Source organism: Pseudochaenichthys georgianus, chromosome 18 (assembly GCF_902827115.2).
Source record: "Pseudochaenichthys georgianus chromosome 18, fPseGeo1.2, whole genome shotgun sequence".
Taxonomy (NCBI): domain Eukaryota; kingdom Metazoa; phylum Chordata; class Actinopteri; order Perciformes; family Channichthyidae; genus Pseudochaenichthys; species Pseudochaenichthys georgianus.
This window is the reverse complement of record NC_047520.1, coordinates 23072693-23100359: the sequence shown is the minus strand read 5'-3', so window position 1 is coordinate 23100359 and position 27667 is coordinate 23072693. Positions and strand designations below refer to the sequence as shown.

The window sequence follows — 27667 nt, the reverse complement described above, 5'->3', positions numbered from 1 at the left end:
TTAGAGGGTCTCAAATAAGAACCCTGCAGAGTCAGCACTGAGTCGTTCTGAGATGATGAGGTTCCAATTGTTCAACTGAGGTGTGATCAAAAGGACAGTTCACCCCAAAATTCATTTTTCGGTGCCCCCACAAATAGAATCAAATTCTGTGGGAAACACTGAATCTAGATTCGTTTGATTCTCTCGCAGACCATGGCACCATTTGACACTCAAGTTTTTGTGCTCAAAGCACCGGAAAAAATAGATCTATGTAGGAACTTTTTTCTTTCTACCGAACAAGACCTGCCCATCACACATTTTGAAGCTGCATCTAGTCAAGGACGACGGTTTGGTTCGGTAGAAAGAAATGAGTTCCCTTGTGAAATGTAGTTTGGTAACCCACACCAAACCAATCTAGATTGATAAATAGCACTTCAAGTAAGAGGGTTAGGAATAAGGCCCCTAGAGTTTGGTCTTCACAGTGAGGTTGCAAGGTTGCATTTACAGACACAAAACAACGTTATGTCTTAATTTGGGTTCTTCCAGAGACTGCATATTGTACACTGTGAATAACTGCATTTCTACTGGTAGCATGTTCTCAAATCACACTAAGCTATTGAGCCCTCACCAGAAGCAACATCACTGCTGCTAGCTAGCTAGCTAGCTAGCCTGCAATGTTACTGTTAGCTGTACCAGATCGTTCCAGACTGCTCAGGAAACCCAATCAAGTGAATACTTGCTTCTCCAGACAACAGTATAGTGGTAGCTTTATTAAACAGTGTAAAATAACATAAATGTATAACTATATGTATATTTCTGTATTTGTAGCGTGTGTGTAGCCTTTATTTATCCAGGTAAAAATACCATTGAGATCAACGACCTCTTTTACAAGGGAGACCTGCGGCACTGATTGGTTACACATGTAACAGAAATACAACAGAAAACAAAAGGACACATACAACATAATGACAGGGGTACAATTTACAAACCTATTCACAATGACAGTAAGTGTGCAGAAGGAAAGTCTCACTCCGGTGCTACACATTCATTTATATGTTTTCTGGACAAAGCAGAAAGTCACATTCACGTCCACATTCGCCGATCGGCGCAAACTACTACAATTTCCGTACACAGACTTTCATTTCCTCACGTACTCTTGCAAGACTTCATGTCACGCTCTCACTGCAAACGCACTGTTCATGTAGCAATACTGACACCTATTGGTGATCATCTGTACTACCACTACCTAATCAACAACAACACTGGCAATAAACTGCTCTCTAAATGCTGAGCAGAATGAACCATTTCTTCCCATGAACACAAAGAAAATGTAACAAAAGTATAGAATTGTTCACTATTACATTATCAATACTAAATTGTCCAGCATAATACTGTGTGACTGTTTGGCCATATATTCACCAGAACTGTGTCTCCACCTGGACTCCTGCTGAGCCACTTCCTTCCATGCCCTCCGAAACAGCGTTTCCATAGTAATGGAATAGGAATAACCATAGCAACCATAGAGATGCTTTTGATGGAACAGTAATAGCTGCTGGTGATCTAACAGGCCTGATGTTGTTAGAGGAGGAGGAGGAGGAGGAGGAGGAGGAGGAGGGAACTGAGTGAGAATAGGACAAAGAAGGAAACAGGGAAAGGAGAGAGGAAGAGGAGATCGGAAATAACGAGTGAAGAAGGCAGAACACGTGGGAATGAACAAAAAAGAAGGAATTCCCTGAAGGCACCGCCACCCTTTCCAAAGCCATCTTGTCTAATAATGACCCGTCAGGGGTATACTGTGTACTGTAAGTACAGCAGAGCCCTCCATTCAGTGCTGCATGTACACAGAGCCTGGTTAGAGCCACTGGCTTTCAAAGGAGATCATTCTCTTCCAAGGTGACGGTGATAGAGCGAGAGCCGGCCGGAACAGCTCAGATCAACATTGGCTTTAATTAAGACATCAAATCATTCTCGTTGATGTCTTGATCTCCAGTCATGTTGTCCCTTTCAACTGGTCCCAGTCAGTCACACTGGTAATGTTACACTCTCGAGACGATTGGGTCAAACTACAATACTGGATTATCCCAGAGCTCTCAGCTGGGCAATACACCTCTCAGACCTGACGTCTGCTGAGGGGGGAAGCCTCGGGTTTGTATTATCATCACATTCCCCTTCATATGTGGAGCTGCCAGGCGTACTGTTAGAGGGTGGGGGGGGACCCTCATCTGTTCCGTCTCCAAGGAAACGCTCGCCTAGGTGTCTGTCTGTTGTCAGGGCAACAGGGGCAAAGGGGAAGGATGTAGAGGAAAATACCGATGGAGAGGACGGGCCGGAGGAGACGACAAAGAGAGGCGTGGCCCCCCCCCCGACGCTCCATCAGTGCAGAGCTTCAACATGAACACACACACTCCGACTGACCATGGATGGGCAGCCGTGTAGCCACGCATATATTATTAATATAATATTGGTTCCATAAATGTGCTTTTATACGACTCCTGCACTATTGTGTAACTGCTATAAGACCACACTGGTATGGTGGTATTCATTTGGGACTCGTTCCTATGAATGTAAGAATCCATTGAATAGATGTCTTGCGCTGTGATCCCTAATCCGGTCCCTGGTCCCTAACCTTCCATCCCCAAACCAGCAGCAGGTTAAGAATGAGCCCACGCTGGCCTACTTTCACAAAGCCAAAGGGCGTGGAAGCAACATGTTCTGTGTGAATATACATGTTCATACTGTCTAGCATACATTACATCATAATGATATGTTAAGAGTAGACTGTATTGTAAAGCGACCTTGGGTCTCATGAAAGGCGCTATATAAATCCAAGCTATTATTATTGTATCATATAAGCTTATTGTGGTGTGCTATTTGTCTAGTAATTGGTTTGAAGTGGGCGGGGCTGAGGTAGAAAAACACTTGCAACCAATCACAGCTTAGCAGCATTTCAATGAAAACATGGTGTCAGGCTATATCTCGATACTCGATAGTGTATCAATGTTGTGATTTTAGTTTGTGGCCCTCCAGCCAACAGGCCAAATAAAACACAAATGAGTGTTCAAGATTGTCATTGTAGCACATATTCAAGATGGCCACCGTGTATCCCATAATCATCAACGGGTTTTTTACACTAATATATTTTCCACAGCCCATAAATCACCTCAGATAATATGACTTTTGTGTTATTAATATATTATTGTTTTGTAATGTTAAGTTATAAATTGCACTACAGTGGTGTATTTTGTCAGTTGAGTTGTCTTTAGGATATCTGATAGTATAATTATTTATAATAAAGTCAGATAGTGGCTTAAAGTTAGAATCATTTAGATTGTAAAAGTCACTCTCGACCTTATTATGAGCTTTAATCAGAAATATCCATTCAGCAATAATGTTGCTGTTATTATATTGTATTTATTCATTTATTTTCAGTTTATTTTGTTTTACTGGCCTTAAGATTGCATCACAGTCATTCACCGCAAACAAAGCCTGATGTGATGGGGAAATCTCATCAACATCTCATTTCTTACCAAAGGGCTAACGTCTGGTACGCTAACATCTGGAGAGGACACCACAGAAAGATGGGGCAGGACATTTCCTTTCAACGTTTGATTGGGAAGACTCCTAAAGAGCCATGTGGTAGGTCCTGTCCCCTGAGATCTCAGGTTCACCAGCCAATCAGCTTCACTCCCCCGAGGGGATCTGAAGGCGCACACAGTTTAAAGATTTATGAAGTGATGCAATGTATTTCAGGTTTTCATGCAACGTTGTTTTATTTAAACTGATACGTTGGTGTCGCATGGTGTTTCTGTAGTGTTTTTAACAATATAGACACTTGTGAAAAGTGCTGAAGCCCTTTGGAGATAACAGGCTGCGTACACTCAGAGAAAGTCATTTGGTCTTTTTCTTTGAAATGTGTGTTCCTGCTCTCCATGTTCATCGTCTTCGTGTTTTACCCTTCCCCAGAAAGTCACATGATGAAGTATCTTTGTTAAGGCTTGTATTTATCATTTGGTTTTCGCTTTAATTGTACTAATACATGTACTCCTAAATCTCTATATTTCTCACCACATATCCTCACTAACACAAACCTTTTCTATTTCATATGTACGTCGTTGACTTATTCCTGCGTTTCATGTTCATCAGTGTGTCACGTGCGCTGTCGTTCTGTCAGTGTGTGTCATAGCGCCTGGGACCTCCTGCCATCATCTACACGGCAGCTATTCAAATCAAATACATGTTGAGATTTGGAAATCTTTTCCATTGAATGATCCAAGTCTCTTCAACGTCTTAATCCAATTTCAGTTGGTGAATGGCGCCCCCTTGAGGATGCTTGCTAGCATTGCATAGATTCCTTAGCGTGAATATAGAGTAAGGTCATTGGAAGATCATACAGCATTGGTAGAAGGAGTTGATATAATATATTAAGCTTCCAATAAATATAATATGGCTGATCTGTGTCCAATAAAACCGACTGTGACAATGTTCACATTGTGTTCAGTATGTCCTCCTCCTCCCCTGACCTTCAGCACTCACACCTACTGTATTGTGACTGTGGAGTAGTATTCCTGGCAGCGCTCACATGACACACTAATGTGTCAAAGCACTCTTTAAAGACACACACACACAGAACAGGGACGGAGCGCAGGAGACACATTTTACTGTCCCTGTCAAAAATAACACAGCTGACAGAGTGCCATAAATGAGAGTGTGCAGCAGCGTGTGACTGGCATCAGCTGGCACTGACCTGGAGTCAGGTGACAGCAGCACAGTGAGAGAGGCGCTGTGAAATCTCCTTTGATTGGATAGGAAGCAGACACATGAGCTGTACTTCCAATTAAAGGGCCACTTCAGCGACTTTAAATGTCAGATCCATACTACTCAGCCTATAAAAACAGGTGTGTACTGTCCTCTGTGAAAAGTATTTCAAGACTTAGAAAAGAACCCCTGATCATTCAGGTCGTCCACTGAAGATTCAAAGTGCAGAGGTGTTATCATATATGCACAGCAGCTTTAGTGAAGTCATGGCAATGCAAAACTCAAGTCTCCTTCAACCATGCAACATATATATAAGACATGATACAATAAAACAATAAAAACTGTGCAAGAAAGACAGAATAGAAATAGACTAGATAGACCAGGAGAAGTAGACTATATAGTGTACAACATGTAAAATAGACCAAGATACGATAAAAACAGAAAGTAAAATGAAATACTGTTCAGGAATAAAATACTGCTTCTTAGTTTTTAGATGCAAACAGATGAATGATCAAAGCTATGAAGGCACTTCACAGAGGTCGGGAGTTTAGCAGACCCTGAGTCTGCTGGTCTCTGCTCTCAGACCAGCGGTCTGATCCGTGGCTGCTCCAGCGTGCATATTGTATATGTGTCCTTGAGTGAACCACAAATAGCTCCAGAAGGCAGTAGGCGCAGCACCAGTCTGTGTGTGTGTGTGTGTGTGTGTGTGTGTGTGTGTGTGTGTGTGTGTGTGTGTGTGTGTGTGTGTGTGTGTGTGTGTGTGTGTGTGTGTGAGTGTGTGTGTGTGTGTGTGTGTGTGTGTGTGTGTGTGTGTGTGTGTGTGAGTGTGTGTGAGTGTGTGTAAAGAGCATCAGATTAGATCATGAGCAGGTGGCCCCTTGTATGGCAGCGTTAAGGTCGTGTGAGTGTATACAGTAAGTGGGGCAAAGAGAAAAAAGTCCATCAACACTCACTAACCATACAGTAGCTTTACTTTTTCAATGTTTGTTTTGCTAGAAAGTCTAAAGTATATTTTGTATAAATGTTGGCTTTTAGTTGTTTCGATCAGCCCCATAAAGAGTCTGTATAGGAGCAGGTTAAAGTGGTTCATTTGATTTCTTTCAGATGAAGCCTTTGTCTTATTTAACTGAGCATTCAGACGGGAAGCAAGCATTGAGTGTTATCATTGCATTGAGCAGACTTGTTGGGTAACCCTGAGGAGTTGAGTCCAGGTTCAGCCTCAGCCTCCTCCCTCCTCAGTCCTGAGTGCCTGGAGCCATCAGGCTGCACAACAAGGGGTTAACCCTGTAACCCGTCAACCTGCACTGAACATACAACACATACAAGTTGTGCCCGCTCTGGTACCTGCACCTTAAAAGTATATATATTTAACATATCCTTCTGCCTAAATACCTGCTTACATATCTGTAACTGGATCATAGTTTAACTCCAATTATTTTCGCTACTTCTATTAATACATGTTAATACATATTTGTTCTTATTTTATTTGTTTCATTTGTTATTGTACTTGTATTCTTAGTATGTGTACTATGTTTATTTCTCTTTCTGTTGCTGGTGTGACACGTGAATTTCCCTACGGCGCCAACGCCAACCCTAACTATATTGTATTTGCCCAAACCATGAGCTTATCCAACCCCAATTACACCTTAGTTGCCATGGTATTGTAAATAATTTGAAGACAGTGGGATTGGACATTAATCTTTTTGGAAATGGGCATGAACAAGAGGAATGTTCTTGTCTGGCAATAGCAATCTACAGCAGGTCTGGAGACTAAGGCCTATCAGGTTTATTATACGAAGACGGATTGATTTGAAGACCTTAGCAGCTACTAGAGGCCACCAGTAAATCTAAATTCAATCGGGTCTTTAAACATTTCCGTGGCACAATATATCATAAATTGTACTGCATGTCATCTACATTCAAAACAAATACATGCCGATGTCCATGTATAAGTTGTACACGGACATGTTTATTATATAATATATAACTGTCCCTAACCCATACAATATACCTTCCTCCTGTCCCTTCACAACATATTCCAAAGTGACACTAGGCATTACTAGGAGATGTATCTGACATATCAATTAGGCGATGGAGGAATAATCTCAGCTCCAAGCAAAACCATTAGGTAAGAAATGTAAACACACAGTTATGTCAGTATTGGTGGGTGTGTATGAGGGATGTGTAAAGCTGTAGTTACAGTGTAGTGCTCAGACTCAGTATCCTGTTGTTGTTCCCCCAGCTGGATATGATCGTATTCATTATGAACAGTCAATAAAGAACACATACATACTAACATATGGTGGCTCTCTGAGGGCATCTTCATTAAACATGAATGTGTCTGCCTAACAGCTTTACTCAAGGGGAGTGTGTATTCACGCTTCATTGATTTGTATTTTAATAAAAGGCTGATAGCACAGTTACAATCGATTTTCATTAGACAGAATTACGTTCTACAAGTACTTGAGGAAAACAGACAGGACCTTTCGGGGTTTCCTGTTACCACGGTCCCATGGAAGGTTGGGCCTCATTGAAGAGATGAGATAGATAGATCAAACTAGAACATTCCGAACATGTTTGACTGCGTGACTGAAACGTAGGTGCGCTTCCCGATGCTAACATTACCCCCGCTGAGTAGGTATTGATAGCATTAGTTGTATTGTTAAGGTACAACAAAGACTATCCATTCAGTTTAGCTCACTTTTAGCTGATTATTTGAACTGTTTATATTTTACATTTTTGGATTCTTGCACCACATTCCTGCATCGTTTCTGAACCTCTTTAGATTACCACTGGATTTAGTTAACGACCGACAGGCGTGTCCAAAGATCAAAGCGTTTCCACGGCAACGCCCTGCCAGTGACCGAGAGACAGCCTGTTAGAGAATGTATTGACAATATTGTGCTGCATTATTGCTTCTAAGTAAAAAACTGTAAGTCCAATCAGCTAAATATCCTGCCAGAGTATTCAGGATACCAGATGACCACCTGATGACTCTCGTGTTTGCTATACGTGTAAGTCCATTTGATTAAATGAGCATATCGGTGCGGACTTTATTAGGCCGTGACAAACTTCCCTACATTATGATCACCTAATTATGTATGAAGACTGAACATTGTGGCCAGCCGAGCAATAGTTGGAAAAAACCCTCCTCAGATGTTCCAGCTCCTCCCCCCTCTAGCCGTGATGTCACCCACTCTAAGTCTTAACTCTCCCATACACACCCTTTGTAAAATGTGAAACAGTGTGAAATGTTTACAAGACGTAAGCTGTAACCACGTGAGAACTGTACTAGCTATCCAAGAATATCCAATTAGTCTAATAAAGTCCATAGTCTCGAGAACCGTTTAAACTTGTAACTTTTGTTCTACGTTAAAGTACGTGGAATCTGTATGGGGTCAAAGTGGGGTGTTTTTGAGCTCTGTTCAAATGGATTTCCCGTTCATTCCTACGGGGCAAATGATCGCAGTTTTCTGAGATTTGTGTTAAAACGACTAAGTGAATCTCTTATAAAAGACCTAGCAACCCGGTCCCGGTCATCCCGCACGTTTTGATGTGTTTTGTGTGTTTCGTGTCAACGCTGCCGGACGAGTAGCGTGACAACATTTGTGGCGGAAGAAAGAGAATAAGATGAGATAAGTATGTCGAATACTAGACTGTGTGTGGCTCACACAGAATACACATCAGCTCATAGAGACCCAGCAGCGGCACACTGAGCAATCAGGTGGCATCAAGACAAACTTATAGAAGACAATGACAATGTCTTTACTTGTGTAAAGGACACACCGTCCACCACTCTATTAGAGTCTACTATTCCTCCCACATGGTGTTACAAGAGGCCCATTGTGAACGAGGAGTATTCTCAAAGCTTGCTCACTTTCTTACCCCGCTGTTGTGTTCATCGGCTGAGATGCTTTTCACCACTGCAACCAGTACAAACCAGTACAATAAACCATCAGACTGATCTGTATGGATGGTTTGTATGTCACCAATAATCAGATCAGACCGGATGCTTCCGTCTCCACACCCCTCACATCCTCCCTCCGTCAGCATGAGTCAATATGAAGGGTGACTCTTTGTGAAGACCCGAAGCAGCAACAATGTGCTGCTAACCGTCTGATTCTCCTGTCAGTGACTGAACATGTGCATCAAAGGAAAGGACTGAAGACACATGAGCATCTCAGTGAGAGTTACCTACAGCGAGGCCTCAGTCTGTATGATCCACTTACCTGCAAGAGAAGAGAGAGAAGAAATAGTTAGCTTCAGAAAATGATGATTTTCACCACTTCAATCAATGAGGTTGACTGATCCTCTGTGGGGCATCTACAATCACAAAGAAACTATATTTACTCTTTTATTTATTACATACGACTCATTATGTGGAACCAGATGTGTTCCTTCAGACGTACCAACTGACGGCCATTGCCCACTGTCACCTTCAGAATATATGGAGGATTAAAGGACGAATGTCACAGCAGGATTTGGAGAAACGTGTCCACTGGACTACTGTAATGGTGTCTTCACAGGTCTCACTAAAAGATCTATTAGGAAGCTGCAGCTGATTCAGAACGCCGCTGCTCGAGTCCTCACTGACACTCAGAAAGTGGATCAGTCCTGTTCTGAAGTCGTTACACTGGCTTCCTGTGTGTCAAAATACTGCTGCTGGTTTATAAAGCTTTGAATGGTTTAGTACATTTCTGGTCTCCTGCTAAATGATGAAGCATCCAGATCTCTCAGGTCTTCTGCTCTGCTTTCTGTCCCCAGAGTCAGAACTAAACACGGAGAAGTTCAGTTATTATGCTCCAAACATCTGGAACAAACTCCCAGAATGCCGCAGGTTCTTTAAAATCCAGGCTGAAGACGTTTCTTTTTGCTTTTAATCGAACTATTCATATCTCACACTGCACTCTTTTATTCATGTATTTTATACCTGTGTTATTCTATATTAGCTTGTTTGGTGTTTATTATTTTAATTATGTGTTTTCCACGGCACTATTTCTTAATGTTTTAAAAGCATTTTGAAAAGCACTTGATGATTATAGGCGGAAAATGTAAGGCGGGGCCTCTCATATGACGCACACCTCCACACTTGCTAGCGTGTTCCACTCTTCGTTTTCCGAATGCCAGGAAGGATTCTTGCCTAGCTTCTGAAGGAAGTGACTCGGAAGACATGTGCTACCAAGCAAGCATCCTCGCGATTGAGAAACGGCCAGTGACGCGTCCTAAAACCCGGAAGTAAGCTGCATATGGGTTCCCTCCACAAAAAATATTTCAGATTTTAGAAAATAGCTGGAAATAAGATTTGTGGGAAACGTACCTGTTAGATAAATGCACGTTTTGTTCAGCCGGATAATATCCACATGTCTACCCTACTTTTATCATTTTCGAATCATAAATCTATCGATCATAAATCTATGATTCGACTTTTGAAACTACAAGAAGATAAGGAGGACTTTTACAAAAAAGTAATAGAGATTTTTGTACAGAAGGGGACACACACAGAGAGAGAAAGAGAGAGAGAGAGAGAGAGAGAGAGAGTGTGTGTGTGTGTGTGTGTGTGTGTGTGTGTGTGTGTGTGTGTGTGTGTGTGTGCCAATTGTTCCTTTACGCTGTCAGCAAACAATCCTCAAATTAGATTCAGCATCAAATCTCAGATCTAATGTACGACAGAGGGTCTTGAGCATGTTTCTCTCACTGATCTTGATGTTATGTTGAATGTCTGTTTCCTTGTATCCTGTCTTAATATCTGTCTTTGTAGATGTTGCAAATGGAGCTGCTGGGACGCAAGAATAAATTCAGACTTGATCTGACAATAAGGCATCGTATGGTATCGTATCATATTTTTAAATACAGCCCACTGTGTGAAAAATATACAGTGGCAGAACCAAAAGTGCTCCAGCTCAAGAGAAGAGAGGAGGGTTCATATTCAAAGGGCTTTTGGTATCGCCTTGAACGCTGACTCATTGTGATGATGATGATGATGATGATGATGATGATGATGATGATGATGATGATGATGATGATGATGATGATGATGACGGCAATGATGATGATGTTCGAAATAACAAGTAAATTGCCATTACCGCACAAGTTTTGTATCCACTGATTATGTTTTATAATGCCAAATATAATCCATTCAGCCATTAATAGTTGTGTGCATACTGTATATATATATATATATATATATTATGTATGCTTCACCATATAACCATACTTCCCAGTATAGCAGCTTAAGTCAAAAAGAACACCTCCAGGTGGCAGTCTAGAGTAAAGTGACATAGCAATGAGATAAAGTGTATAAAAGAAGTGTCTGTGCTTTTTAGGTGGCGACTTTAACAGCATCTGTGAACATAATAATCTGCTTTGAGTGAATTCAACTAGTTTAAAGAGTGAGGGTGTGAGAGAGAGAGCCGTGAGCTGCTGTGGTGTATGGGATACGCCCGCAGAGCTCCACATCTTCAAAGGAAATAATGACTTTGCAGGATATGATTATTCAGTGAGACAGTGAAGGACTGGACATGATAGCTGTCTAATTGAGTTATGGATTTGATTATACTGTGGGACCAGGAGCTTTGTATCACATTAGACTGTAATTGGTAGAAATGATCACATCACTGGCATCCTTATTATTATTATTATTATTATGACTCAAATTATAAAAAGAAAAATGGCTAAGGAAATACTAACTTGATATCGCTCTATTAAAAAGTAGATATCAGAGTCAAAGCTCCTTTGTTAGTGGAGATAAATGACTACTGCAGATGAATTTAGCAAAAACAGCTCTTCAAAAATATCAAACATCTCCTCTCCTTGAAAGCCAGAATAGAATGTCACTAAATACCAGCTGTCTGTCACCAGTGGAAGATGTTCCATAACAGCTCTTCAGTTTGAATCACGGTCGCAGCGACATGGACTTTTACATGTTAGTGCTGATGGAGAAACTGGCCAGACACTTTCCCTTTGTTGTAAGATGTACAGTATTTCCTCCTATTGCTATAGGGGACATTTCAACAAGGCAGAGGAACACATTCTATTTTATTCTTTTTTTATTTTGTGTTCTGTTTTTCTATTTGGCAATAGTTTTCATAATTATATTTTTCATTTGATATTTTTGCTCCAACCATTTTTGTTAATGTCAAGCTTAATAAACCATTTAAAAAAACCATTATTTGATATCTATAGAATTGTAAAACAAAGTCAATTAAATAAATGTTTAAAAAATATATATTCTAGCCATGAAACGGTATTTTGGTTCAGATTGAAATTCAATGTGCCTTGTGAATGAGAACAGTTTTCATTTAGTTTGTATCTAAGTCATTATTTTCTCTCCATAAGTCTTTTGGTTTTGCCAAAGGTACAGGATTAAAGAAGGTTCCTACGTAATAGAACAATCAGAATACATCATTCATACAGACAAGCCTGTTCTGAGGGAAATGCTGCCCAGCGCCAACAAGGTGCTATAACCCTTCAAGAAAGGAAATAATTAGCCATTAATATCTCTTTTAAAAGTTACATTTGACTGCTTCTTTCATCTTTCATCCCATCTTTCTGTGTATGTCCCCATTACTTAAAAAAACAACTTTAAAGAGTCCTCTCCTGCTGATATTCAGGTGTATGTATATCATTAAGTAGTGTCTCTACTTTAAAGAGTCCTCTGCTGCTGATGTTCAGGTGTATATCAGTATGTAGTGTCTCTACTTTAAAGAGTCCTCTCCTGCTGATGTTCAGGTGTATATCAGTATTTAGTGTCTACTTTAAAGAGTCCTCTCCTGCTGATGTTCAGGTGTATATCAGTATGTAGTGTCTCTACTTTAAAGAGTCCTCTCCTGCTGATGTTCAGGTGTATATCAGTATAGTGTCTCTACTTTAAAGAGTCCTCTCCTGCTGATGTTCAGGTGTATATCAGTATGTAGTGTCTCTACTTTAAAGAGTCCTCTCCTGCTGATGTTCAGGTGTATATCAGTATGTAGTGTATATACTTTAAAGAGTCCTCTCCTGCTGATGTTCAGGTGTATATCAGTATAGTGTCTCTACTTTAAAGAGTCCTCTCCTGCTGATGTTCAGGTGTATATCAGTATGTAGTGTCTCTACTTTAAAGAGTCCTCTCCTGCTGATGTTCAGGTGTATATCAGTATGTAGTGTCTCTACTTTAAAGAGTCCTCTCCTGCTGATGTTCAGGTGTATATCAGTTTGTAGTGTCTCTACTTTAAAGAGTCCTCTCCTGCTGATGTTCAGGTGTATATCAGTATGTAGTGTCTCTACTTTAAAGAGTCCTCTCCTGCTGATGTTCCGGTATATATCAGTATTTAGTGTCTCTACTTTAAAGAATCCTCTCCTGCTGATGTTCAGGTGTATATCAGTATGTAGTGTCTCTACTTTAAAGAGTCCTCTCCTGCTGATGTTCAGGTGTATATCAGTATTTAGTGTCTCTACTTTAAAGAGTCCTCTCCTGCTGATGTTCAGGTGTATATCAGTATTTAGTGTCTCTACTTTAAAGAGTCCTCTCCTGCTGATGTTCAGGTGTATATCAGTAAGTAGTGTCTCTACTTTAAAGAGTCCTCTCCTGCTGATGTTCAGGTGTATATCAGTATGTAGTGTCTCTACTTTAAAGAGTCCTGTCCTGCTGATGTTCAGGTGTATATCAGTATGTAGTGTCTCTACTTTAAAGAGTCCTCTCCTGCTGATGTTCAGGTGTATATCAGTATTTAGTGTCTCTACTTTAAAGAGTCCTCTCCTGCTGATGTTCAGGTGTATATCAGTATTTAGTGTCTCTACTTTAAAGAGTCCTCTCCTGCTGATGTTCAGGTGTATATCAGTGTGTAGTGTCTCTACTTTAAAGAGTCCTCTCCTGCTGATGTTCAGGTGTATATCAGTATTTAGTGTCTCTACTTTAAAGAGTCCTCTCCTGCTGATGTTCAGGTGTATATCAGTAAGTAGTGTCTCTACTTTAAAGAGTCCTCTCCTGCTGATGTTCAGGTGTATATCAGTATGTAGTGTCTCTACTTTAAAGAGTCCTGTCCTGCTGATGTTCAGGTGTATATCAGTATGTAGTGTCTCTACTTTAAAGAGTCCTCTCCTGCTGATGTTCAGGTGTATATCAGTATTTAGTGTCTCTACTTTAAAGAGTCCTCTCCTGCTGATGTTCAGGTGTATATCAGTATGTAGTGTCTCTACTTTAAAGAGTCCTCTCCTGCTGATGTTCAGGTGTATATCAGTATTTAGTGTCTCTACTGTGACATCTCACGTACAATATATTGGAGTATACTACTACTACAATAGTAGCGAGAGTGTAACATAGTGATGTCACTGTGTTCTTGAAGTAAGCAAAGAGTCCAATGGAAGCGTTTCAGGCAGGGTGTGTTGGAGATGTATGTCATCTATTTAAGTAATGTTATTTACTTTAATGCACATTCTTACTTTTACTTCTCAATGTTTTATATATACTTTATATATGTGTATATATATATTATTAATTTGAATTCTTAGCATTTGTAACAAAATCTACTTCCCCAACGATACACAACGCGTTCTGATTGATTCTGATGAACCTTGTTTGGGGAAGGCTAGCTTCAGAGGAAACGAGGCCACTAAATGGCGGAACACTTCTCTCTGCAGTCGAGCCAAACAGCTCATTTAGAATGTGTGAATACCAAGAACAATGCATGTTACTGTATGTCACTATGGTTACTGAGGAAGCCGTTTACGTATCACAATATAACCCAACCACATAACATGCAGACAAAAGGAGTTGTAGATTTCTCACACAACATTCTCTAGAACACACTTCCCCTCTGTATCTCATCAAGAGACTCATAAATACACACCCCAGCTCTGAGAGAGGACAGCATCGACACAGAGGTCAGAGGTCACAAGGATCCTTTGCTGCCTTTGTTTCTCTCAGCTTTTGCTTCTCTGACATGACAGATGGACCCTCGCTGCAGAGAGCTCACACACTATTGAGAGAGACTGTGTGGAAAAGAGGTGCAAAACTAAGTTCTTTAGTCAAGCTGGGGGGGGGGGGGTAGTGCCTTTGAACGTCCTGCCCTTCTTCGGGGTCCTACATCATGTTTGTTCTTCGATGCAGACTGTGAGCTGAAGTTGTAGCTTTACCATGTTGCCACTGGTTGATGTCCAATGTTGGGGACTTCACTGAATGTGGGAGATTGCCAGAACCCACTAATCACTACTTTAGCTATAGTTTGTTATTTGGTCCTAGGGAGGTCAATCTTTTTCACACTTTTCCCATTTTTCTATTTTGTTCCCCTTACAATATGCGTTATACCCTTTGAATAACATTGACTTATGCTGCGTTCACACCGGACGCGATGCGAATATTCGCTTCGCTCTAAACGCTCCTATCGCATCGCTCTAGTCGCTCGAGTTTCACCGCGGCTGCTAGCTGTGTTTACTCGCATCATTCAAACAAGACGCGCTGGCTCGGGGGCTACAACAACATGAACATATTTGACCGTGATTAAATTGTAATACACGTCTCTAAATGATGCCGACGTAACAACATACTGATACCGGTTAGTAAAAACCATGAATTAATGCTTTGACAAGTCTGCAGACAGACGGCAGGCGAAAAACCTTTTAGAATGCTTGTTTTCTGAATGGAGATTGGGTCGACCAGGCTAAGCTAACGTTGTATATGCTCATTCCACACTCATAACAACGGCCTACAGACATAAATAAACCAGCGACTGTATTCGCCATGACACAGGCAGTCTGTGGTTTGTACTTGTTTAACTTTTGTCCAGTTTCTGAACAGATATGAGGAGCTGTGAGCTCTGAGGGCTAACAGCTAATGGCTGATGTTTTCTGGTTGAACGTCAGTGACGGCAGGCTGAGATCCTCACCGCTGATTGGCTACCGCGAGATTGCATCACGCGAATATGACGCTCGAGTTGAAAAAATTGAACTTGAGCGTTCATCGCGGCCCCCTTCAATCCCCTCAATCGCGCCGCGGAATTGGTGTCTCTGCATTTTCATTTCATTTCATTTTTATTTGTCCCGCTCATGGTACAAGAAAATATGACTCTACCAAAACACCATTGAGCGAAAAGGAGCAGGGAGAAGAATACAATCTTATGTGACCTGCCCCTTTCTAAAAAAACTAAATAAATACAAATAGATGGTCTGCCCTTCAAAATGATTTGTTTTCACAGCCAAACATAACAGTATCTTAGGACACTAAGAGAAACACAACAAAACATACTTGTTTCCCACTTGACGGTTAACGGAAAGAACCAAAACATCACATCTATAAGGAAAAGAAAAGGAAAAGAAAAATGCAACACCCTCAATATATTGACTTTACATGTAATCGCGCCACCCCCAAACATGGCATCGCGTCCGGTGTGAACGCAGCATTACACACCAACTAATAGTCTCTTTGCTAGCTCATAGAGTCCTGTTGTGAACCCTGGAATGTTGAGTCCCCCAAAGTGTATGACAGAAGTGTATAGTGGGGTCCCCAGCACGTAGGAACCACGTTCTCCAACATTAGCTATTGAGGCTTCAGGCCTCACAAGAAGTGAACTATATTTGTTATCCGATCAGGAGATTCACCGTGCTATATCAAAGATTCAGAGCCATCTTCACTACGAAGGATATGCTGTCACACTTCCTGTATTTTTAGAGTTGTTTTTTTGTCTTCTTGACAAGACCAAGACAAGGACACATTCCTCCAGGGAGGAGATGTCTCCTGCGGATATAAAAAGCAAAGGCTTCTGGAAGTCTTACTTTTAAATTGAAACAACTTGAGGCACAGCACCATTTGACCTTCAACAGGGAGGCACAATGTTTAAAGATGATGTAACTGAAACAAAAAACATGGTTTCATATTGGTTAGAATTGTATTTTCTGGAGATAAGCAGTTCTAGCAACACTATTTGTGTGATTTAGTTTAGTCTTTTAAATGTTACATCACGCTGCTCTGCTGAGTCAGTTCTGACCCTGTACCAACTGACCAGATTCATGTTGACATGTAATGACTTGTGACACGAGTGGATTGAGTAGGCCTTAGGGTAACATGACATTGATTCAAGTGTGAGGATTCTGTAAACCACGATGCCGAAAGACCCATCGGGGCTGACCTGTCAAATCTCCACAGTAAGTTTAAAATATCCTCACACTGAATAAACCAACACCCAATCAAGCTGCTATAGAATGGTCTTCTAAAATGTTTGTCCGTGTGCTTGCTGTCTTTCACATGCCCATTACCAAACCCACCTAACCCCTTACTTATCAGTGGGAAACAAACAGAATCCTAAAGCATGTGCTCCATGAAATAACCTTACATTTGATTTGATTTAAATCCTCATGCCCTCTGCATATCTATTAGGCTGCCAGGTCTTACAATATTTCATCCATTAATAATATTACTTTGCCCACTTCCCGTTAAAGACTATGATGAACCACCAATTTAGAACATACATGGAATCAAATGAGTGGCAGAGTAAAACAAAACGTTTCAAAAATAACCCTAAAAATAATAACTAAATTCAAGTATTTTCTCTAGACTAAATTGTACATGCAGAACTCCTGCTGCCATGGTCAAGAGAACAAGAGGAAGGAGAAAGGGGGGACTGTAGCCTTTCTGCCGTCCCACATCTGAGGAACCTTTAGTCCACACTAATAATGTAGACAGACGAGGGCAATGTCATTCCTAGTCATCACCTGAGCCATGGGAGGATTGCAGGACTACAAATAAAGCTGTGCAAATCAAACAGAATGCACACTTCATGTGACAGGAAAAGATCAGAGAGAAGAAAGAAAAAGACTGCAGCAAGTAAATGAAATAGACAGATTATAAAACATCACAGTGTTAGGCCATTGTGATTTAGCTAGTGGTGAGATGTAAATGTATAAGCAATTATTCAAAAGATTGCAATGAAATGTCTTCCAGACATTTATGGTAAAACAATTACCCAGCACCCTCTCCTCCACCAGTTTACCTCATTTCAGTTGCAGTCAACCACACCAACAATTAACACCAAACCATTTATTTGAAAGGGAAGTTTTATTTATTTTATTTGCTTGAAAAGTGACATTATTCAGTTTATTTTCACACGTTTTAGCACAGCTAACACAAGTATTTGTTTGTATTGTATTAATTACTTTCTTTCTTTGAGTTAGTCAATGAAGGAGGTTACTTCCTGGTTCAGCAGAAGGCGTGGCTGGGGGCTAAGGATATAAACTGCAAGCAGCCAGATGGTGGTGTCCAGATGAATACTCTAGAGACTTTGACACTATGCTAAGTTGTAAGAACTTAACTCTGAATAGCAGTTTGAGCCACAGTTGCTTGAACACATGATTAAAGTGTCGTAGTTAAGTCTCCTTTGTGTAGTTGTGTAATGTTGTATAGGAGAGAAGACAATGATGGTAGGAGCAGTTTTTATCACTTCAAAGGATACAATGACATTTTCTTTTCCCTGTAAAGAAACCCTGCTGCCTAATGTTGGCCTGTGTTTGCATCTCGGCAGCAACAATGTATTTAGATTGTTCTCTCTAGTTCAAGGTCCTTTCTGTGGACATATTAAGTTATAATTCAAGGGTGAAATAGGCAACAACAGCGGAGCAGGAAAATTGCCTATAAAGACAAAAAAAAAATGCCTATGCTGGGGACCCGTGTTTTTTTTGTGTTGAGCCAAGACAAAACCACAGATCTGGGCCTATCGTCCAGGAGGCATACGGACGGATGTCACAGTGAGTGTCAGTAAAGCTTGATATTTGTCTCTCAATCACCCGTTTCATGGTCCTGCTGCTCCGTGACTTGCAACATGTTTCTACATATGTTAGAAGCAGAGACTGAAGGGACTGTCCCTGAAACATGAAACTCCTCAACAACACTAATCTAGTTATCCAGTATATGAAAGCTCTCTGTACCTTGGTATTATCTGAACAAAGTAATACAATGGAAAGTGTTCAACAAGTCAAGTCCATTGGGGATCATGGTATTTTTCATTTCTTGACTCGTCGCCCTGTCTGCCAGCACTCACGCTTTAATGGCTTCCTGTGGCACGGTGGCAACGCTTCACCAGCAACTCGCCATCAGTATTTCCATCTGCATAGCCCAGTCAAACCTGGATCCTCTTCCATATGGAACATACTTAAGAGCTCTACATTAGCTCTGTGTGCTAACCATGACTCCAAACCAGTCATTTATTACAGTTTCATTGTGGGCCGAGAAAGATCGAACAAAAGCTGAACTAATGAATGTTCTTTTACAATGGGTAAAAAGAGTGAAAGGTGTCACTTATAGTGATCACATATCAGATACAGGGTCCCAGGATGTAATAAAGTCAGACTGAAGCTCTCCTTTGTGCACCAGTCCATCCTCACATTAATACAGAGCTAATCCCAGGTCTAATGTGCGATAGAGGGTCTTAAGTGGTCTTCAGTGATTGTAATCTTATGTTAAATACCCGTTTCCTTGTATCTTGTCTTAATATCTGGCCTTGTTTGATGTTGCAAATGGGATGGAAGAAAAAAATGACAGACTTAATCTGACAGTGATTATCATATCGTTAACCCCATTGTTCCAAACGTGCAGTCCCGATCAGATCTGCAGAAGCTTTTTAGTTTCTTTCAGCTTGTTTCTTTTGTTCTAGTTTACATTAGCCTTTTTTCTAACAACAGATTAGTAATCTCAGTTAACCAGAGGTGGGAAGTAACGAAGTAGAAATACTTCGTTACTGTACTTAAGTTGATTTTTCAGGTATCTCTGTACTTTACTTAAGTATATATTTCTCTGACGACTTTTTACTTTTACCCCCTACATTTGAACACAAATATCTGTACTTTCTACTTCTTTCATTTTCAAAACAGGCTCGTAACTTTCGTTTTAATGAATGCATGTGAGGTGCATTATCAATTCTTTTTATTGACTTCATTGCGGGCCTTCCCCGACATCAAGACTAAATGGATGTGACAATAACACGTAGAGAAGACGAGCCATGGTGTGCAGATCATGCACGACAGACGAAAGCAACGTAAAAAACGTATGACGACACAGCTGCAGAGACGTTAAGGGAGAACGGTCTAACGGCATAATGTCCATGAGTAACCCTAGTACGGTCAGCGGCAGGACTGAAAAGGAAGATAACATTGAGGCGATGCATCAGACCACCAGCAAGACATCCCGCATCCATGGCCTTACTTAAGGGACATGTTTGAAGTTGTGGGAGCAACAAAGTATTCGTGGCGAATGCACTATAATCATTGTTGTTGTTGTTGTTGTTGTTCACGCTGAATACATTCAGAATGACAGTAATACAAGTTGAAATGAAGCTCCTTTTCAATTATATTAATATGATGTAAGGTTCGGTTAGCTTTGCACAAAAACAGCCAGTTTAAAAGTTACTTTTTACTGTGAGTACATTTCAGAGACTGTACTTTTGTACTTTTACTTAAAGGGGACCTATCATGCAAAATGCACTTTCTGATGTCTTTTATACATAAACATGTGTCCCCGGTGTGTCGGGGAACGCACGCAGCGTCAGAGAATAACACCCTTTCTCTTTTCATACAGATTTGCTGCCGACATGACGTCAAATCGGCAGCGGACCCACAGCAAGTTGCTATCAGAAACAATGCCTGACGTGTTTTGGACGTAATCTCGTCTGTGTTTACATTAGCAAGCCTCGCATGTGTTTGAAAAGCAGGAAATAAAGAAAGGAACTCACCTTGTGATGAACCTGTAAGAGAAAAAGCATTTGAGCTCCATACTGTTTCAGAAATGATCCTTGATGTGGTTTAGAACAGGATGGCGTTTTATCACAGCAGAATTTAACTTTATCTCCGGTAGAATTCTGATCAGGTATTAGCTCCGCCTCCTCTTTTTTTTTTCAAGCTAAGGACCCAAAATCCGCGTTTCTCTAACAGGGCAGCCTTAGAGGGCTATGAGCAGTATGAGGCGTGGCTACAGCGGGTGATCTGTTTGGTATTTGAAGCAAAACACTTCACAGACATGTTTTGTATAGTAATATGGCCCTACAATATATGTTTCCAATATAGCACAATAGGTCCACTTTAAGTAACAAGTTGAATCAGTATTTCTACTGTGTACTTTTGCCACCTCTGCAGTTAACCCACTGTACGCTACCTTCAGCACCACGGACAAAGTTAAAGACATTTGTTGATGGGGCAACGCTATTGGACAGAACATTTCCTTACAAACTTTTACAAATCCCCTTATGACCATTCTCTGCCTGCCCTTTTCAAGGTTTGGTTTGTAAGGACACAAACACTACGAGGTGAGATTACAGTTGGAGTCACGGTCTGGGCTTGTTGACCAATACCGACACAGCCTTCCCTCTGAGGGTTTGAGGGTCGGTTCAGTGTCACACTGGTTCCCCATGTGCTTCTTGCAGCAGAGAGTCCTTATTCTCAAGAGCCCAACCTATCGTCTCTGGGACACGTGACACGTCCCAACCTATCGTCTCCGGCACACGAGACACGTCCCAACCTATCGTCTCTGGGACACGTGACACGTCCCAACCTATCGTCTCCGGCACACGAGGCGCGTCCCAACCTATCGTCTCCGGCACACGAGACACGTCCCAACCTATCGTCTCTGGGACACGTGACACGTCCCAACCTATCGTCTCTGGGCACACGAGACGCGTCCCAACCTATCGTCTCCGGCACACGAGACACGTCCCAACCTATCGTCTCTGGGACACGTGACACGTCCCAACCTATCGTCTCTGGGCACACGAGACGCGTCCCAACCTATCGTCTCCGGCACACGAGACACGTCCCAACCTATCGTCTCTGGGACACGTGACACGTCCCAACCTATCGTCTCTGGGCACACGAGACGCGTCCCAACCTATCGTCTCCGGCACACGAGACACGTCCCAACCTATCGTCTCTGGCACACGAGACACGTCCCAACCTATCGTCTCTGGCACACCAGACGCGTCCCAACCTATCGTCTCCGGCACACGTGACACGTCCCAACCTATCGTCTCTGGCACACGTGACACGTCCCAACCTATCGTCTCTGGGACACGTGACACGTCCCAACCTATCGTCTCCGGCACACGAGACGCGTCCCAACCTATCGTCTCTGGGCACACGAGACGCGTCCCAACCTATCGTCTCCGGCACACGAGACACGTCCCAACCTATCGTCTCCGGCACACGAGACACGTCCCAACCTATCGTCTCCGGCACACGAGACACGTCCCAACCTATCGTCTCTGGGACACGTGACACGTCCCAACCTATCGTCTCCGGCACACGAGACACGTCCCAACCTATCGTCTCCGGCACACGAGACACGTCCCAACCTATCGTCTCCGGGACACGAGACACGTCCCAACCTATCGTCTCTGGGACACGTGACACGTCCCAACCTATCGTCTCCGGCACACGAGACACGTCCCAACCTATCGTCTCTGGCACACGAGACACGTCCCAACCTATCGTCTCCGGCACACGAGACACGTCCCAACCTATCGTCTCTGGGACACGTGACACGTCCCAACCTATCGTCTCCGGCACACGAGACATGTCCCAACCTATCGTCTCTGGCACACGTGACACGTCCCAACCTATCGTCTCCGGGACACGTGACACGTCCCAACCTATCGTCTCTGGCACACGTACCACGTCCCAACCTATCGTCTCTGGCACACGAGACACGTCCCAACCTATCGTCTCCGGGACACGTACCACGTCCCAACCTATCGTCTCTGGCACACGAGACACGTCCCAACCTATCGTCTCTGGCACACGAGACACGTCCCAACCTATCGTCTCTGGCACACGAGACACGTCCCAACCTATCGTCTCCGGCACACGAGACGCGTCCCAACCTATCGTCTCCGGCACACGAGACGCGTCCCAACCTATCGTCTCTGGCACACGAGACACGTCCCAACCTATCGTCTCCGGCACACGAGACGCGTCCCAACCTATCGTCTCTGGCACACGTACCACATCCCAACCTATCGTCTCTGGCACACGAGACACGTCCCAACCTATCGTCTCTGGCACACGTACCACGTCCCAACCTATCGTCTCTGGCACACGAGACACGTCCCAACCTATCGTCTCTGGCACACGAGACACGTCCCAACCTATCGTCTCCGGCACACGAGACGCGTCCCAACCTATCGTCTCCGGCACACGAGACGCGTCCCAACCTATCGTCTCCGGCACACGAGACGCGTCCCAACCTATCGTCTCCGGCACACGAGACGCGTCCCAACCTATCGTCTCTGGCACACGAGACACGTCCCAACCTATCGTCTCCGGCACACGTACCACGTCCCAACCTATCGTCTCTGGCACACGAGACACGTCCCAACCTATCGTCTCTGGCACACGAGACGCGTCCCAACCTATCGTCTCTGGCACACGAGACACGTCCCAACCTATCGTCTCCGGCACACGAGACACGTCCCAACCTATCGTCTCCGGCACACGAGACACGTCCCAACCTATCGTCTCTGGCACACGAGACACGTCCCAACCTATCGTCTCCGGCACACGAGACACGTCCCAACCTATCGTCTCTGGCACACGAGACACGTCCCAACCTATCGTCTCCGGCATAATAGGTCCCCTTTAAGCTAGAAGGTTTATCTAAAAAAAGAAATCCAAGTGAGAATTAGCCTTAAAAGAAAAGGGTGATCCAGTAAAGTACACAACCACAACCAGAATCCTCTGCAGTGACTCCTCCATTCTCTCAGCTGTAATGCATCGTCTACAGCCAGCTGCTGTTCTACAGCAGCTCTCAGTCTGGGTCTCAGCTGAAGGCTGGTGGATCGGAAACATAATGAAATACTTGTCTCCTTGGCCAGTGAGTGGTGCACGCCACAGAACTGATTTGCCCCCCCCCTCAAGACACATTTTCTCCTCCAAGCTCCTGCCACTCACAGTCTCTTGAGTATGGCAACAATTAACACCACCTTTTTGATTCAAATAGTAAACTCTTTATTTTCCTTAAACCTGAAATAATTTAGTTTATGCTGAGAACTCATACATTTAATAATTTAAGAAAATCCCAAATTGGGATCAATTAAGTAAATCTGATCTGACCTTATCATAAACAGCAGAGACAGAGGGACAGACAGACAGAGGGACCCCAGAGACAGACAGAGGGACCCCAGAGACAGACAGAGGGACAGACAGACAGAGGGACAGACAGACGGAGGGACAGACAGACAGAGGGACAGACAGACAGAGGGACAGACAGACAGAGGGACAGCAGAGACAGACAGAGGGACAGACAGACGGAGGGACAGACGGACAGAGGGTCCCCAGAGACAGACAGAGGGACAGACAGACAGAGGGACAGCAGAGACAGACAGAGGGACAGACAGACAGAGGGACCCCAGAGACAGACAGAGGGACAGACGGACAGAGGGACAGCAGAGACAGACAGAGGGACAGACAGACATAGGGACAGACAGACAGAGGGACAGACAGACAGAGGGACAGCAGAGACAGACAGAGGGACAGACAGACATAGGGACAGACAGACAGAGGGACAGCAGAGACAGACAGAGGGACAGCAGAGACAGACAGAGGGACAGACAGACAGAGGGACAGACGGACAGAGGGACCCCAGAGACAGACAGAGGGACAGCAGAGACAGACAGAGGGACAGACAGACAGAGGGATAGCAGAGACAGACAGAGGGACAGACAGACAGAGGGACAGACAGACAGAGGGACCCCAGAGACAGACAGAGGGACAGCAGAGACAGACAGAGGGACAGACAGACAGAGGGACAGCAGAGACAGACAGAGGGACAGACAGACAGAGGGACCCCAGAGACAGACAGAGGGACAGCAGAGACAGACAGAGTGACAGCAGAGACAAACAGAGACAGAGGGACAGACAGAGAGACAGCAGGAAAACAATCCGTCTCTCTGGGCGGGGGTCCAAACTCAGGGCCAAAGATCAGAGTTATCCGTTATTTGAAAAGCTGTCAACACAAATGTGAGGTCAGACACGATGACAACCCTACACACAACCCTCTGAATACACACTCTGACCAGAGGACAAACAGCAGGGAGAAGAGCTAGAGACAGGTGAAGCAGCAGGACTCACACAGGTAGGAAGTATGGAGTTTTGCGCCCACAACCCACACCCACACACCCACACACACACACACACACACACACACACACACACACACACACACACACACACACACACACACACACACACACACACACACACACACACACACACACACACACACGTACAGAAGAGATATGCTCAGTGAGAGAGATGATTGGATTAGAGCCCCCTGCTATAGGAACATTGAGACAGGCAGCCGGCACACTTTCTGACTGCACTGTGGGAGTGAGAGGCTTCCAAGTGAAATGAATAATTATGATTAGAAAAGTGTGTTTTAGAGAATGTGTTATGGTTTGCTCATTTCTCACATATATCAAGCATCAAGGTAAGACAGCATTGTTGGTGAAAAAAAGCAAACTAATCTGAAATGTAGGATGAGCCCCGCAGGGTAAGGCGCCAGGACATAGATGAAGAAGGATGTGATGCATCTATTAGCTGAAGGAATACTAATATTATTTCAGTTCACAGTATTCCCTCAAACTCGCAGATAAAAGGAAAAAAACGGATTACTTTCCGTAACTTTAGATTACCTCAAAATCAAATGCAAATAAATACAAGAGAAAATAAATATATAATTAAGATGTTTTTACTAAAGTGTATTATGTAAGACAACAGAACAATGTGACCTGAGCAAAGAAGAAACCAAGATATTTAGGATCAGGAATGATTTTATTTATAGGAGAATCTTATATCAAGATTATTCAGGCAGCAGCCAAACACATACGCACAACGCACATACTACAGTTTACAACTGAATTAATCAGCATGTTGTTATACCAACTTTGATGACATTAAAGATATTCTCATTCCGATAACGGGTTAAAAAATACATTTTCTTCAACAAGGATTAAAGACATTGGTGACATCTTCCACACAAGCACACACACACACACACACACACACACACACACACACACACACACACACACACACACACACACACACACACACACACACACACACACACACACACACACATTTTGAACAAGTGTATTGAGAAAGCATTACATCAGTTGAGATAAACTCACACAGCAGCTGAGCCTGCAGCAACACCAAGAACCAGAGCGACACCACACACACACACACACACACACACACACACACACACACACACACACACACACACACACACACACACACACACACACACACACACACACACACACACACACACACACACAGCAAAGCTTCCAGGGACACCAACAGCTACACATCAGCATGTGAGACTGTGAAGAGGGGGGGGGCGGGGTGGAGCGAGCCATGATGGCCAATAAAGAGAGAGGGTAAACAACAGCATTGAAAACAAACATGATGGAGATACATGTTAGCACTTTGTCAGCATGGAACACAGTTTATATTAATAAGCACTAATGCATTAGACATGACCTAGGGATATAAAGTCTTTTAAATCCCATGTGAGACATTCCCTGATTTGTTATCCAGCGGGAAGAAAACTGATTTATTGTTGGCTTTTTTTAGGGACATGATTTTATCAAATGTACCAAAACCCCTTCTTCATGGGAAAACCCCAAAGATACGGCAGAGTTCAAGGTGTGCGCTCCGGATAAGCTGAGCAGGCGGAGCCGCACTGTATCACACAGCCAGCCCGCTAACGAAGCTAAACCATGAGCTAATGGCATGCGAACAACCAGCCGCTAGCAAGCGGTGAGGCACTTCCTTGTTGCTCAGCTGGCCGGGCCCTCATTGTTTCTTTACTTGATGCTTTAAAGGTCCCCTATTATACTGTTTTTCAACAATATATTACAGGTCTCAGATATACTATACAAACATGTCTGAAGTGTTTGGCTCCAAACACCAAACAGATTGTTGCAGCATTACCCATAATCCCTTCTGCTTCAGCCCTGTTTCCAAAGTGCTGATTCTCTGTCTGTTACTTTAGATGAAAATAAGGAGCCCCTCCCCACGCCCCTCTGAGAGAGATTTGGTTACAAAGAACTCAATGGTGCTCTAGGAGAGGATTCAGGTGATAAGGTGATACCTTGGTTGGTGATTGGCTAACGGCCCGTCCACATAGCGGCGTGCGCTGACGCTTGCCTGTGGGCGTGTCTGACACTCGACCAACAACCAATCACATGAATCTCCCGCCCCAGACACACAAGCATGCGGTTTGATTGGCTAGAGCTTGTACTGGCGTATGATTCGATTGGCTGACGCCTCCGTCGAGGCGTCAAAAGTTGAACATTGCTCAACTTTTGAAGCGAGCAACGCCAGCAACGCTCCACGTCGCTTCCCAAAATGCAGTTCGGCTAAAAGTGACGACACCCCATTCAAAGTGAATGGGCAGAAGCGTTGGAAGCTTCAACGCACGCCGCTGTGTGGACGGGCCGTAATGGTTACACAAGCCAAAAATACGTTATGACATCATAAAGTGGCCAAGATCTGATCAGCTCATTTTCAGACAGGTTTTTATAGAAATGGATCAGGACAAAAAGTGAGCGAATCTTTTTTCCTGGAACTTTCAGAATCTCTTAACACAGAGGGGACACCTGTTGATGTATAAAAGACATGAACAAGTGGATTTTGCATAATAGGTCCCCTTCAATATAACTTTACCAGGTGAGTTATGAGAAATGAACACCCCACAAAGTTGTCATAAAGGGGGAATCTAACTCTACAGAGAATATGGTTTTTGAACCAGGGCAGATGCATGTTTATTTCTGCTGTAAAGCTGGAAATGTCAACATGGGGGTGTATGGAAGTTGCTCCCATCTGCAGCCAGCCCCACAGCAGTTTGTGGCACTTCCACAGAGGCTTCACTATGGAGCCCCAGATATTGCAACTTGATTGGTATCCAAGCACATAGTTC

General features: G+C 43.2%; 1 protein-coding gene across 1 annotated transcript; it reads right to left on the bottom strand.

The window, feature by feature from the left end:
- Positions 1–23304, bottom strand: LOC139435703 (uncharacterized). The gene is made up of 4 exons (XM_071206519.1): positions 22926–23304; positions 22002–22802; positions 1545–1597; positions 1–75 (listed from the first exon to the last, which is right to left on the bottom strand). The coding sequence occupies exons 1-4, from the start codon at positions 23302–23304 to the stop codon at positions 1–3; spliced, it is 1308 nt and encodes a 435-aa protein (XP_071062620.1).
- Between the last annotated feature and the right edge of the window lie 4363 nt (positions 23305–27667).

What these genes read in the sequence shown, in the direction of transcription:
- LOC139435703 (XM_071206519.1), bottom strand. Translation starts at nt 23,304, where the DNA reads ATGCCGGAGACGATAGGTTGGGACGTGTCTCGTGTGCCAGAGACGATA. An exon ending in TCGTGTGCCGGAGACGATAG is followed by an intron (nt 22,803 to 22,925) that starts GTTGGGACGCGT and finishes CTCGTGTGCCAG; the next exon opens with AGACGATAGGTTGGGACGTG. An exon ending in TCGTGTGCCGGAGACGATAG is followed by an intron (nt 1,598 to 22,001) that starts GTTGGGACGTGT and finishes ATTCTCACTCAG; the next exon opens with TTCCCTCCTCCTCCTCCTCC.